This window comes from Xylocopa sonorina, chromosome 7 (assembly GCF_050948175.1).
Source record: "Xylocopa sonorina isolate GNS202 chromosome 7, iyXylSono1_principal, whole genome shotgun sequence".
NCBI lineage: Eukaryota > Metazoa > Arthropoda > Insecta > Hymenoptera > Apidae > Xylocopa > Xylocopa sonorina.
In genome coordinates, this window is record NC_135199.1 from 7,796,541 (window position 1) to 7,811,608 (window position 15,068).

General features: G+C 49.9%; 1 protein-coding gene across 10 annotated transcripts in view; it reads right to left on the reverse strand.

Annotated features, from left to right (window-relative positions):
- The window catches only part of LOC143425524 (uncharacterized), a 268,189-nt gene that overhangs the window by 18,138 nt on the left and 234,983 nt on the right, over positions 1-15,068 (reverse strand). For all 10 annotated transcript variants that reach the window (XR_013102046.1, XR_013102047.1, XM_076898401.1 and 7 more), the window contains exon 6: positions 9,779-9,912. Coding sequence is in view for 8 of the 10 variants with exons in the window: in XM_076898401.1 (XP_076754516.1) it covers positions 9,779-9,912 (134 nt within the window). In the remaining 2 variants the exon portion in view is untranslated. The remainder of the gene's footprint in view (positions 1-9,778; positions 9,913-15,068) is intronic.

Consider the following 15,068-nt stretch of genomic DNA (forward strand, 5'->3'; position numbering starts at 1 on the left):
CGCGAATCTCTGTCCAATCCGCGCGTTCGCGCCGCCGCCGCCGCCGGAAATCGTTCGAGCCTCCTTGTCGCAGTCACGGGAATTCCGGTCCGTGATTTGCCTCGACGGACACTTTCGATTTTCACCTATTCCACCGTCGCTTGTCTGGCACTCGTTTCTATCGCTTTACGGCTGCAATAGAGCGCGCTTTTACGGCGTAACCTTCTCATTGGCGATCGTTTGCATCGCAAACACGACGGAATTGCCACGTTCTTCGGGGGAGCTTGGATTCCGTTTTATCGCGTGCTTGTACGAGTACATAAAGTGCGTGAAATAAAACACGCCTCGGGTCGCGATTGAGTTTAAATTCTCGTTCAAAAGCTTGTCGTACAGGTTTTACCGTGTCGTTTGCATCGGGGCTGATAATTTACGGTGCATCGATCCAGAGGGAAGCCGTTACTTTCGACCGTTTTGCAGAAATAGAATCTAAAGGTTGTCCGATCTCTGTAGAAATTCCATTTTTCAAGCGTATCCCTTACTGTAATCCTTTATATCGACACGTTTGGTCGAACGCGTCTCGATATTTCAACGTCCCATTTCTTCCTACTTTCCAATCGTAGATACAACAGAGACGCGATTAAACGTATCGTTAGAGAAAATCGATCCACGATCGTGACGCGGCTCGTTCATTGTCCTCTTCATCTAATGGAGCCGTGCAACGAACTCTGGTCCGACGTCACTCTAAAATCACGGGCAAACATTCCACCCTGGCGAGCCAGCGGAAATTACCTAACAGCCTGTTAAGCGCGTTCGTTCTAGCCAGTCGCTCGCGTCCAGACGCGGCGTCGCGCGAAATTCTCGCGATTCCGCGTCCGAAGCGGTGACCAACGATGAAGCTTCCCCTCTAGATTGGCCAATCGTCTCTCTCGTGGAAATTAAAAATTCGATCCTCGTAGGAGTGGGACCCAGGCGATTTTTTCACGAGCAATTCGCGCGTTAGTTTCACGGGTCCAGCCGCGAAATTGAATTTTTCATTCGTTCGTCGCGAACAGTGCATCGAGCGTGGACGAGCGTTTACTGGTAGGCGCTGGACAACAATGGTTCCTAAATAGGCGGGATGAAAGGGTGTTGCTTTGGGTGAAACGCTTTGGGTGACGAAGGGTGCTTTGTGACACGCGCCAGAAGATTGGTAAGAGAAGTTCGCTAAAACGGGAATTTAAGGGGGAAAATCGTGGAAGAATATAGGATAAATACAATGATCGTTGAAATTAGTAGATAATAATCTCGATAACCTGGCAAGAGACAAAAGAAAACCTCGCGAGATGGAAGAATTCTAAATACGAGAACGGGAAACGAATCGCGAAGCTGCAAAAGAGAAGATAAGTGTACGCGACAAGAAGAAATGAGCTACCTCGAGCATAATAAAGTACTCTGAAGAAGCGCACAAAGCGACGCTTAAAAAGTGACTCGGTTGGGAAGGAGAAGAGGGAGAAGAGAAGCGGCGGGCAAACAGGAATCAAAGCGCGGGGAACGAGAAAGCTGAGAGCTGCGAGGAAGAGAACGAGGGACGGGGTGGGGAGGGATGAAAATCGAGCAAAACAAAGGAGGAAGAGGAAGAGCAGTTAAAGCGACGAACGATTCAGAGGACAGACAGAGCAGCCGGGGACAAAGAGAGGCGAGCGAAGAGCCGCGTAGGCGAGAAGAAAAACGAGCACGAGGAAAAAGGAGCGGAAGCGCACGCCGCGGGGTTGAAAGCGACGGAGAAGGAGGAGGAGGAGGAGGACGTGACGAACGAGCGAGAGGAACGCTCTCGTACGTGGCGGGTGCATTTAAAGCTGGAAAGCTGCAGCTGTTGCGGGCTGTCTTATTTCGTTCGTTCGCTACGGCTGCCATTTACAATTAGGAGACGATCGAGAGATTGCCGCGTGAAATGAACTTCGAGCACCGTCGATAATTGCACAAGTATATCGAAGACGCGTAGTATCGAACAAATGCGATCGATCATTAATTAACGATAAAATTGCGAAGAGCAATCGAAGAGATTTCTGCCAAGATAAATACCATACTCGACTAGCAATGCCAATGAATGTATTGTTAATTCAACGAGTTTCATTCGTCGATGGAGGCAATCGATGTCTCGCTAGACACCAAACCTGTTAACGCGTCAGAATGAAGATCGAGCCGCCTACCCCATCGCGGGCCACAGCGCGCGATGACATTTCGTGCAGGCCGTTCATAAATTGCGGCCGTGCACACGTTTCGCTTTACTTACGCGAGAAATTGCGGGAATTAATTATCGCTGATTCACGCGTCGCGGCATGCCCCTTCCTCCCTCTGCTCCTCGGGGTCGGTTCCTGCGCGTACGCGCGCCTCATTTATTATCTCTAATTCGCGTTTTTAATAGAGAAACGGGCCGCGAGCCGTTTTCTCACCGACATTTGCATAAACCTCGAATCTCGCCGGCGGAGAATCGTATTTACAGTTTTTCTAAGCATCGAGTTAATTGCACGCCTGAGATATAAGCACTTGTAACTGGTTATCCCCCTGGACAGAGATATAAATGTTCTTTCATTAGTTTACTCTCCAATCAGGATTCAATTGATGTCTCTTTTTTTCCTATCTCTTTCTATCTCTTTCTCTCTCTCTCTCTCTTTATTCCTAGGACGATTCGCAGCGAAACGATGCTGGAAAATTGATGCGCGGCACGAAACGATCTTGCGTCAGCCATTCCTACGTCCCGATTACGGCCACGCGATCTCCGCTCGCGGCAATTACTCTCTAAATTAATCACGAGTTAAATAATAAATTAGCCGGTCATATGTTTGGGAATTAACTGACCGTTGCGGCAAACAAACGCGCTGACAGGCGAATTAAATTAGTGCCCGATCCGTGATAATTATTAATACCGGCTGGGGATACGATTCGATGTGCTCGCCAGCCGTGGATACCGCGATCTCTGTTTCGGTTTTTGCCACCAACAGAGATGAATAAATGATACGCGAGACGAGTTCGTCGAGTTTTTTCGGAGCATAGACGGCATTAATTATGACGAATTGCACGATTTATGAGAGAAATTTCGTTGGCGACGTCAAGTTTGAATTAACAGTGACGTTAATTGGAAAGGTTCAGGGGGCAGACGAAAATATTCCGTTATCGAGGTACGTATCGGTAAATATACGCGCATGGAAGTTGCGATAATTAGATACATTGTAAATATTATACGGTTGTCAATTGCAGCGAACGACAGAAAAGAACGGAGATGGCTTTATTAAGCTGCACGCTTATATCGACTTATTTAAACATGCCTACCCTGGTATTCGAGTATTTTCGCAGCGTAATATATTAAACTGGACGCGATTTTCATTACAGAAAAGAGATTGCTCGTGAGTTATGCTTTAATAAAGCTTCCAGAGTGAAGTTATGAAAAATATGTGGCGTCCGAGCAGAAAATGCAGGGTATAATAAGAAGGCGTAGAAAATAAGTGCCGAAGGTGCGAAACGGAGAGGAGGAGTGTATATTTACGCGAGTGGAAGAGGAAACGCGGGGAAGGAAAAAAAAAAAATCGAGCCGGATCTGTCATAAAAATGTCGCCGGCGTGAAATATTTAGTTAATACCGCATTCGCTCGCGATGCTCGCGTAATTATTTGAATGACAGAGGATTCTGACTTTAACGTACTCGTAAAACCATTTTACGATCCTGCAGTTTTACCATTTCACCGCTGTAAAAGCGCAAAACGGGCAACAAATTGCGCAACGCGATACTTTCACCTCCTCCCAATGTCCCTGCTCCTTTTTCAGTTCGTGAATTTCACGTTTCGCAAAAAGGCCTGCCCGCGCAAGAAAACGGGAACGTTTCACGCGGCTCTAATTTCCCTCGAATCCTCCAAACAAACGATCCACGTTTATCTCTGCGAACATTAACGTAAAAAGAGAGCGCCTCGTTTACGCGAGCCTAAGAAGCGAGCCAGGAGCAAAAAAAAAAAGAAATAAATAGGCTATTTCCTTCAAATTTTTTCCACAACACCATCAAACAGTCCCTGAGATCCATCATTATCTAAGCAGAAATGTAAGTCTCTCGAACGGTTCGAAGGATCGATCCTTTACGCGCTGGGCATTCCATCCGCGATTGCTTCCTGGAAGCACGGGAACGGACGCTGGCTCACGCGGCACGTAACGCGCGAGTAGAACGCGCGCACGCCGGGCCGGACATTTTTGTTTTTGAGAATATAAAGCGACATGATGCATTACAACCGGCCGGATATACCGGCTGACGGTTTTCTGTCCTGAATGAATAATCGCGTCGGTTAACGCGACACGTACGCCCATCCCCGCGGCTGTTCCCTCGTGCTCGAATCACCCCGGGACTTCTCATTAGCGCAAAGGATACCAGGTTCGAGCGTTACGTCCTCTGTTTTTGCCACCTGGATCCCCCTTTTATAGGTGTGATTTCACGGATACGCGGTTGTTTTCGTGTCATCGACACCATTTCTTTCGACCTAACGGTCGAAACGCAACTAATTTTTACAGTTCCATCGGAAGCTCTACGATGAATCCTACTTAAAAAGAGTGGAATTCATTAGGTTGGAAATGTGTTTCGTATCCATATTGATAACTCTGGATACGATTCCTTCGTTCAGCTAATTAACGGTAGCGGGAATAATAAAGTAATTTCAAAGGCAATTCCGCGAATGAATCGCGGCGGTTGGCTTTAATTGCTCGTTATCGGAAGGTTTTCGAACGCGCGCTCGCCAGCGCGGTACGTCGAGGAGGAACGGAACGGCTGCGAAATTACAGAGCGCGTGCATGGACGACGAGCGGCTGGCGTTGCGAAAAGTAGACGGTAGGCTGTAATTCAGTTTAAAGGCGCAATAAAACAGCGCGGATTTATCGGGTACGACGTCCTATCGGGATGTTCAGGTGAATTGAGACGCGGGACAGCGGACGGGGGTGACGGCGTCCAAAGGGCGACGTCGTTATTGCTGTCTGTAGACTGTCATTTCCGTTGGTACCCTGGCAGATATAGCAGCCACCGTTTGGCTGTTATCGACTTTCCAACGGGCCACCAGACGCGATTGATCGTGACGCGTCCTCCGCTTCGCAATTCACCCTCGAGAACCTCTGCCGTATTCACGTTTGATGTACATAAAACAAAATGATGGCTACGTTTGCCCGTGGAACGTGTCGAGAGGGCAATACCGTGACTGAGAGCCATTCAAAGAAGAGGAGACCGCGGATGTAGTATCTGCGAGCCACCGTGGATCTTTGGATCCTTCGGATTCTAAGGATAAGGGATTCATAAGGGTTAAGGTTCGCTGGGACCGTGCGAGCACTAGAGATTCCAGAACCTAGAGCCTAGAAACCGTCCGAGACCCTCGAGGTTTTCGGGAATCTGTAATATCTTCGGAAATCTCGAGACTTCAGAGAGATCTAGGACCTCGAGGGACCTGGTAATCTTCGCTACAACCTAATTTCCCTGAGACCCTTGAAAGGCCACAAATCACGAGCGGTATCCCTAGAACCCTTTCAACGTCCGAGCCCTTGTACCTTCTTAAGGCACTCTGTTATTCGCTTCTTAATTACGTTTCGACCAAAAGTATTTCCAAATTCAATCAATTCGAATCATGCCGCTGAATGTTATTCGGTTAGCGTGCTCTCTCTATCGCTGGGTAAATTTTCTACAAATTTTTCTCAACTGCATTCGATTAATGGAATTGAAAGCCCCGTAGAGGCGAATAAACGAGAACGCGATACCTCCCCCGGATAGGACTCGGGCTGCGTGATTCCCAAGCAATTCCAAGTTCTCCGGGCCAGACTGTTCTCCAAGTTCGGAAACTGCATTTTAACGAGCCGCGCCGCTGTTAGACGTCTCCGTCTGGCGGGTATCGTTGCCTCCGAGGCTCCTTGCTAAAATGCTTTCATGTTTGTTAAGTGTTTCGGTAATTCCACGGGCCACGAATCGCGGGTATCGTTGCGCGTCGAAGTTCCCAGCCAGCCGTTCCGCCGCTGTCAACCCCGAGGCGTGCCATTCGGACGCGCATCAGACGCTCTGACAAGCGTTCTCGTCGTTTCCGCTTTCCCGAGGAAACTCGTCTCGCCGTGTAGCCACGCTGATTAATTAATTACTCGAATAGATGGTCCACATTTTATATTCCAATTTACCTCTGTTCTTCTTTAATTTCGTCGACCATGGAATCGCAGTTTTTACGGTTCTTGCGGGAAATTTCAAGATGACCGGACGCGAATAACTGTTAGCAATGATACGAGCTCGCGAACGACTCGATCGACGTAACGTTATTGTCCGGCAACCGGCCAAGAAGTTTCTTGATAAAATTCAAACTTCCACGATATAATGCACGCTATCCCGGTCTCGGAGGGTTATTGGCTGCGGGAAATACGACACCGGTGCCAAATGGGGTTCGCGATAAAAATTCGTTTCACCGTTCGGGGATAGCATCGCGTAGAAATCCTGAGGATACGTGCTTACAAGCCAGAAGTCGGAGAAACGCAAACTACGCTTTTATCAATGAAATTCCATCTCCCGGGGGTTCCCTCGCCGAGACCGCCCCTCGAGTTATTACGTCCTGGATATTCAAAAACCGCATCAGTACGTTATAAGGATTATCGCCGCTCGTCATCGTTCTATAAGCAAAAATTTCATTGGGAGCCACGTATATCGAATCGACGACTGCATATTCACCATAATGTACATATCCAGCTTCACATATCCATATCCTACTAGTTTCAAGGGTAGTTTGTCACTGCTCACACAAACGCATTCAAGAACAAGGGAATAATTTTTAATTACTTGTTAAAAACCAATTGACGCGGCATCTTATTACAAAAATTGCCGCGTGAATCGTACGCTCGAAAAGTCCCCCAGCTTTTCGTGAATCGGAACACTGGAATATTCATAAGTCTCCCCTCTGAACCCATGAATGGTCGCGAGCGTTCTAGTCGCATAGATAAACGCATTTGCACCTGCTTATGAATGCCGTTTTACTTCGCGGAGCTCTCGAGCGCAACAATACGGGCATTACCATAACGATCCTCCGTAATCCGCGACGCTCGCAGCTGAACGAGGCGCGGAGGTCATCGAGGCTGCTGCCGCATCTGCACTGGGGAGGGGCGCGTGAGAAGCGCATCGGCGCCTTTGTCACGAGCACGCACAATGCCCTGGCGTCTCGTTTCTCGTGGCAGAGTGCCACCAGCCAACCCCCTGGCCCGTTTCCGCGATGCGTTCGACGTGACCCGCCGAGGGGTAGGTTCGCGTGGCTCCGTTTCGACGTCCCCCGGCGTCTGCTTGGCTACCATCGATACGCGCCAAACGCTCGCCCCGCGACCGTCGGTTTTTATCGCTCGAACGGCTACGCGCGCGTGCCAGACCAGTGTCTCTGTTACTTTTTTCAACTGCTTCTAACGTAAACGTCCCACGAGGGCCGAGGATATTTCTCTGTCGCGCGAATTGGAGCGTACCCAGTGATCTTCCTTTTTTTCTTCTTCTTCTTCTTTTCTCTTCGTTCGTTTGTTCTCTGTTTCCTCGATGTAAATTGGATATATTTGCGTGTTAAGCGATCGACTAAGTGATTGTTCTAACAGAGAATCTCGCCACTTCGAAGCGAATCGATTTGGTCAGAGTGTTACAAGCTTAGCGAACCAATCGAGAAACAATTCATTTCGTTCGCCGGCCGGCGGATTTCCGGCGCGCGCAGACAGCCGGCTGTGTCGATTAAAATTTTCGAATTGAATGGGCCACCGCCACGGCGCTCGCACGGGCACAATCGAACGCGGGAATGAAATTTTAGCCATTTACGAAAGCCGGGACACGCGGCGGACGGTTTAACGTTGCGTTTTACACCGCGCTTAATACCTCATTTAACACTTGCCCGGTGTAATTGGACATGACTAATGAAACGCGGATAATTAAGCAATTACGCGAGGCTCGCGTATCATTACGACCGGCTGCGTTATTAACGGATTACGAACGCGGCGTCCGATTGCTGCGTTTTTTCCTCCCTTCCTGCGCGAATATGCGATTAACTCTTTAACGCGGGACGGCGAAAGCGAAGAAATCAATTTCTCTGATATCCTCGACCGCTGTTGGGACTATAAATTCCAGGCTGCTCGTTACATCGACTCATATCCCGTCAGGTGTAAAATAAGGAGCCGATAAAATTTGCTAATAGACCGTTTCGATCCGCTTTTTGCTAAACACAATGGCAAAAACGCCTGAGAAGGTTTCTTCACGGGGAATGGCTCGTAACTTTGGACACCAGTTTACCCGTTACGTTTCGCCGTCTTACTTCCCTCGGATCTTGGCAAGTGGATCTGTTGGACACGGTAGAAATTCATTTTTACCCGAACGCGGACGAGATGAAGTTGTTCGACGCCAGAACTTTCTCTCTCGCACTACTACTGCAGCCTTTCGATGCGATTTTCCACGAGAACGACGTCCAGCTCAGTTCCGTTCCAACAACCCTTTATGATTTAACGTCACAGTTCCGTCTCCCGATATCCGGTGTAATATATCCGGTTGATACCATTTCGAGCGGCAAGATTTGTCACCAGGAGAGGGTCCAATATGAAAGGATTATCGCCCGCCCCTTATCCTCGATGCACACCCTCAGGGCCACCCGCGCGTAAGCGTTTCGCGTTTATTACACACCCTCGAGCCCAACAAAAACAGCCAGCAATTTTTCATATTATTTTAACATTCCCGTCTCGCGTTTTCGCAACCGCCGACGAGCCCTGCCAGCTTGTCGGTGAACGAAAAAAAAAACGCGGAACACTCCGCGAGCCGCGCGTGATGCGTCGTGCAAACACTTCGTAAATCCCTGGAGCGGTTCGACGGACGCAGACACGCGGTAATCCGTGGTGCACGCGGAGCTGGGCAGCCAGGACGAGCGTGTAAACGTTAACCAAGCTAAAATTTTCCACGATCCACCGCTTGCGTCGGATCGACGCGAAATTCGCGCTGTACTTAGCCGACCGAGAGAGGGTTGGCTTCTGTAATCTCGATACACCCTTGCGATAATATATCCGCGTGGGGCCGCGGCTGTACGTTATTGGAGGAACGCCAATACCGATGATTTACCATGAAATCCACTGGTTATTGCGCGGGAAACGCGGTCTCATTATTTATATGTTGTACAGTGGCGATACTTTTCCGGTGCCCGCGGAAATAAAGCGGCGGTGTCTGTGCCACCCGATGAAATAGCGATTTTCGCGAGGCTGAACGAGCGCGTGCACGTCGAACGTGAGAGAAGGGTCTCGAAAGGGCCAGGCGAAGGAAAGAGAAATCGATGTCGGACACACAAACGCCTCGAATTATTGCCGGATGTTTGGCAATCGCGTCGATTTACAGGTTTCTCTTTTCTCGTCTATCGATGGAACCGCGGAGACCTTATGTAAACCGAGTTCAAGTGAATTAAGCTTTCGTTGCGTCGTACGAGACTTTGATTTCGAGCTGTGAGATGCGAGACGTTGAGATCAGTGGGAGCTTGATTAAACCCACGCGAACCTGTCGATTTCGACAATAGTATTTTGTCGTACGGACGTTTCAGACACCTTTACTGTGTAATAGCTTCACGCTTTGATCGAGTCGGAACGTGTTACGCAAACTTCGCGTATGACGAAATTGAAAGAGTAATTAGCTCGCTGTTCGCGTTCGAACGTTTGTTTCAAGCAAGTTTGGAAATATAAATGGTACCTTTATGCTTGATATTTCGCGACTACTTGGTTTAACGACTTTATAAACGACAAATCCATGGAACACTTGGTTGCAGATAGCGCTTTCTTACCTGGCCAGTTCTCTTTGAAGATGATGAACCCTGGAGCGTGCTCTCTCAGCTTCAGCCGTAGCCTCGCGTACCCGAGCTTCGGCTTCCATTCGTTGTCGTCGTTCGCGTTCCACATCTCGTTGCGTAGCCTCTCTCTGCAACAAAAAAGCCAACGTTTCCTTTAGAAATTCCATGCTACGACCATTAATTAAAACCATTTTAAATAATCTCATCTGGTATGAAGAAAAAAAGGGATCTAAAAAAGAGCGATAGAGACACAACGAGTTCATTTCTCCCAAGCAAGGTTATTCAATGTCCATCGAATCAGTTCTCCCTCGTCGTCACCCACGAACGTCCCACTGCCATCATAGCAGTCGCCTCTGGAGCAACTCTAACTGCACCTTGTCTTATTCATGTGCAAATTCACTTCTCTTCAAGACCATTGATTCATCCATCGACGCATTGAAACGCGCGTACTCTCCGCAGATGTTCATCGAGCGAACAACGATTCGTTCCCCTCGCGATAATTTCCGACGCTCCTTTCACCCCTTAGACTCGTCGAAGACTTCGACGAATTTTATCCAGCCAGCCACGACGGTTCTTCGACTCGAACGAGCACGAGCGCGCGGATTTATCGGCGGGTCCGCGGGAACGCGAGATGAATCGTAAAAAAAAAGAGGCTTAACGAGCGAATAAAACATCGGCAGGCATCCTTCCAGGCAAATACGTCCTATTTACGAGCGCCTCCCAGCGTTAGGATAACGCTCGCTCGCTACGAGGGGGGTCCGTCTAGCTTCCGGCGACGTTTACATCCGTACCAGGATTTTACATCCGTCCGATTCCAATTTTTATTCCCGGCGGAAGGTCCCGATTTACACTCGAGCGAGGCGGACGCGACCAGGCCGTAGGGAGACGCGTAAAATCGAAGGAGAATTGTTTACGCGGATATACGCCATTTTTTTTTCGATCCCAACCGGGGCCAGTAATTCGTCGCAGGATGTGACTTTACGCTGGGATCAATTTCCGGCGGATCATATGGAGGAATGAAAATAAATTGCCCCGCTGGGGTTTGGCGGATGTAGATTCTGTAACAGGAATTCGTGGATCGATTGCTGTTCGCCGTTCCAATTTCGATGGTTTAGAAAAAACGACGGACACGCGATTAAAAAGTATCCTACGTGCAGGATTTATCCTGCGAAAAGGATTCATCCCGCGCGCGATACATTAATTACTCGACACTTTTATCGTTCCATCCATCGCGAAATTTATTTTCCAAATTCCCGTGGAACCCTTCAGCGAGCCGCTATTACACGGTTTCCATCGAGAACCATCGAGAGAGGACCCGAGCGTACCGTGGATGTCGGACATTTTCTTGATTAAACCAGAAGAGATGCAAGCTCTGCCCGATCGAGAGCGGAACGAGCCAACGGCACGGTCGACGAGGAAAGAGAGAAAAAAAAAAGGGAAACGGAAGGGAACTCGTCGATCTTCGGCTGGGTTGGTGGGTGGAATTATTCATGAATTTAAATCGAAGCGTTGCACGGTACATTGATTGCACCCTTTCGATTCTCCGCGCGGCTAGAGCCTTCGCTTGCGCCTCGTAGTCCTCCCGCGCTGCCCTATCAATAATTGCGCTCGAGCAATGTGCCGAAAGCAGTATTTCACGCGATTTAACTCGATGTGCCCGCTGCGCCTATCCACGTCGACGATAAATTGCCGACGCTGGCTGCCGGAACCTGTAAAACGCGCCACGGCCAGCTCGTACCCGGCACGAAGCTGAAACAGGAACGATCGCGGGTCGTCCTTGCTCGCTGCGATGTCTCCATTCCGGTTGGTACTGCGGAAACGTCCTCGCAGATCCGTTATTTTATTTGCTACGATCGAGGCGGCGGATCTCTTGGATTACTCTCGGATTTCTCGAGGACCTGGCGAACGTTATTTCTCTCTGGTCTTGTTGGTCGAAGCGGTGGCTGTCGACGAGCTCGAGGAATCAAGGCTGTTCCGTCGAACACAGCGGAGGGTGGGTCACGGGTCGATTTATTTGTCGAAATGAAATTCGATCGGCTTGGATTCCTCCCAATTAGATTCCCCGGGATCAGATCGTCCACGAGTAATCCTTCCCCTTCGATATTATAGAGAGTAGAAAAATTAAAAATCCCCCAGAGAGCAGGTAATACAATATAAAGGTCGACGGGAAGCTTCCTGCCTCCCTTCGCGGGATCCGCTTAATCTCCCGAAGAACAGTAGATCGTGCTGCACGAATCTTGTCACCCCCTAACCCTGCCTAATCTGTCTTATTCTCCGGTTTCACTTTGACCTCGCCAAAGGATTCAATATTCCGAGAAATTCGACGCTTCTGGGCATTGAATAAAAGTGGGGAATTAAGTCGAGCGCGGTTAAAGCCGTCGCCGATCGGAATAGGTGGCGGTCCATTAAGCGGAGCCAGGTGAAAGGCGTTTAGTCGAGGGTTCGAGGCACGTAGGAAGGGGGTTGGGAATATCGCGGAATACAATCTGGTAAAAGCCGACTGACCACCCGCGTACGGGGCTTAAGGGATGCTCGGACCGGATTTATGGAGCCTTAAATCCCGACGAACGTTCCTTGCTACCCTTCACCGCCCCCTCGACCCATCCAGCGGCCGCGTCGTTCTTCTTTTTCGGGGGTCGCGCCGCTCTCGTCGAGGCGTAACGCGATCTTGTCCTCCTTCTTCGATCGCGAGTCGACGAGTGACCGGCTGTTACGCGACCGCCGCTGGCGAACGCGCGAGGGTCGCTCGCGACTTCCTAACTCCTGTCTCGCGAACGAGAATTTAAATGGACGCGGATATAAAAGCTCGAGGGCAGGCTTTTACGTCGTTCCGGTTGTTGGGACGTTTCGACGGTCCGCCGCTCGGAGATTTTTATATACTAGAGCCAGGAGTTTTATTACGTCGTCGAGGGAGAGGGATACGCGGCATTATCCGAGGGAATAAAATTGTTGTTTGGCTTGACTGAGTACGGTGGATCCGCGTATAAACTGCAAGACAGGTTGTCTGTTTTATAAATTCGTTTCGGACGAGTCGCATCGGTTACAGGCACTTACAGGATTTGTGTACCGCGTGCAAACGTTGGTATCGAGATTGTTTCGATATCTGTTTGGCCAGGTTTTCAGATACTTATTAAATAGAGAGAAAGAAAGAGAGAGATTGTTCATTTACCCACTTGCATTACGTAGGGGTGGTGCACGGTGGGTGGAAGGTTTGCTCGGTCCTCAGGCTCGTCGTGCGATCACGTTGGCGCAGAAATGAAGCGGGGATCGAGGTACACACTGGCATCGTCCGCGAGGGGAACTTAACATATTGTAAAAGGAACGGCGTTGCTTACACAACGAGCAAGAAGGTGGGCGCGACGATCGATAGCCGCACGTGAGTTTCATTCGAGGCACGTGCGTCGCGTGAAAAATTTACGTCCCTAACAAGATTCAGCGGTGACCCATCTCAATGGCGTATCGAAAGGATTCACCGATCGATTAACGAGTTTTACAACCGCTCCGACAACCTCTCCACGATCCCTTCACGCTGATTACCATCTGACTTTCCTCTCTTTCGAGTCGCGATCCTCAACTTTGAATACGAATGCGAGACGCCTCGCCGAACCGTGATTCACGATAGAATTTCTCGAGCACGAACAATCGATCATTTATCGCGAAAGATTCATTTGCGCCCTCACTCCTTAAATGTGATTACTGCATCATCAATCATTAAAGGGTTACTTCCCTTTCGTACCCTCTTCTACGATACCCTTTGTACGTGCAACGTACTGTGCAAACTTGCTTAAAAGCGCGCCTCTAAAATTTCAATCGGCACGCAGTGATCAATTACACCGCTAATCCACTAGCAAGTATCTCAGGAACCTTGGAAACCTGCAAACATTTGAAATCTCGTTTCCTCCCCGTGGAACAACCCCTGAGAATCGTTCACCTTTAAACCTCCGCGACACGATCGGACGTCGCCGCTGCTCCTCCATTCAGCTCGTCGTATTAGTATTCCCGGTTTTTATTTCGGCAGGCAGGACGTCGGTTCAAAGTCCCTGATGACTCAGCGCGTGTGCACGCGTGCGTTTCATTCGGAGCACGTGCGATGCCGCGAGGAAGCTGCGCGGCGGACGGAGCGTTGGAAAGGGGCGAGCCCGCGTTTCGGGGCTCGCTGATCGAGCGACAAATTATTAATGAGCCCTCGTCAATGATCGCGCGGGCACCGGGTGCTGGTTGGCTAAATAATTCAGGCACGGCGAGCAAATCCGTGATCCCGATTTCTGCGAGGCGTTCGACGCGCGGCTCGTCCCGCCGTTCGAGAGGGAAAGCGAGAGCTCGAAAGGCAGGTGAACGGTCCTGGAGCGAAGGGATTGATAGCTGGGTCACGTGCCGCTGATCCTCGCCACTCGTCGGTGGGAAAGGAATCGCGATAAATCTTGCAGGCTCCTTCGCGCCTCCTGCGAGCGGAATGCCGCTCCGTGGGGACGAACAACTACCATGTGTGTTCGTTGCTTTATCGCGTGCCGTGTCCGGACAATTAGCCACCCTTTTAGGCCCTCGTTTAACGCGAGTGTACCTGTACGTCTGAGTTATCCCAAATAAGATACTTTGTTACCACTGTTCGAGCTTTTATCTGCGAGCTACGTTCTTTCGTAATTACCGTGGCTCGCTTCGTTAGACGTGGATAGACTTCGTTTTCGTTCAACGCGAGAGTGGCATTGATTGGTACGCACCTTCGAGAACGGTACCTTCGACAAACATTTACGCGATCGTTTAGACGAGCTACGAGTTCGAGCTCCTCGACGTCGACAAAAGCCTTCGTTTTACGTGCAATTTCCATCGGACAGACGGGAAAGCGGGATTCCGTCCTGCAAGAACGAGTCACAAAAGCCGGTATCAAACACCACGGCACGTATCAAAGGTAGCCAGGGCAAACAATGGAGCCGCGGGCCGCAACTGTGCAAACAGGATAATTAACACCTCTCGACCTCGACATTACCGGGGTGCCACACGCGTGCTCTCTGTGCGCACACTTTTCCAATCCGCGGACAGATTCCGCGCAGTTCGTTCGCGATGAACCAGCGATCGATCGATCGAACGCGCGAAAATTTCGAGCCTCAGCTACCCAGTGGCGATTCGCGTTTAAACCACGACCCGCGTAGCCGTTCTCCACGGCTATCCCCGTGTGTCTTTGCTCGCGGTTAAAGCGGCTCGTTATATGCGAGCACGAGCGGGCTGGGTCGTTGCACGCGTTAATATCCACGCTCGTCGCGGTTACGAGCCGCCTTTCTCTTTCGGT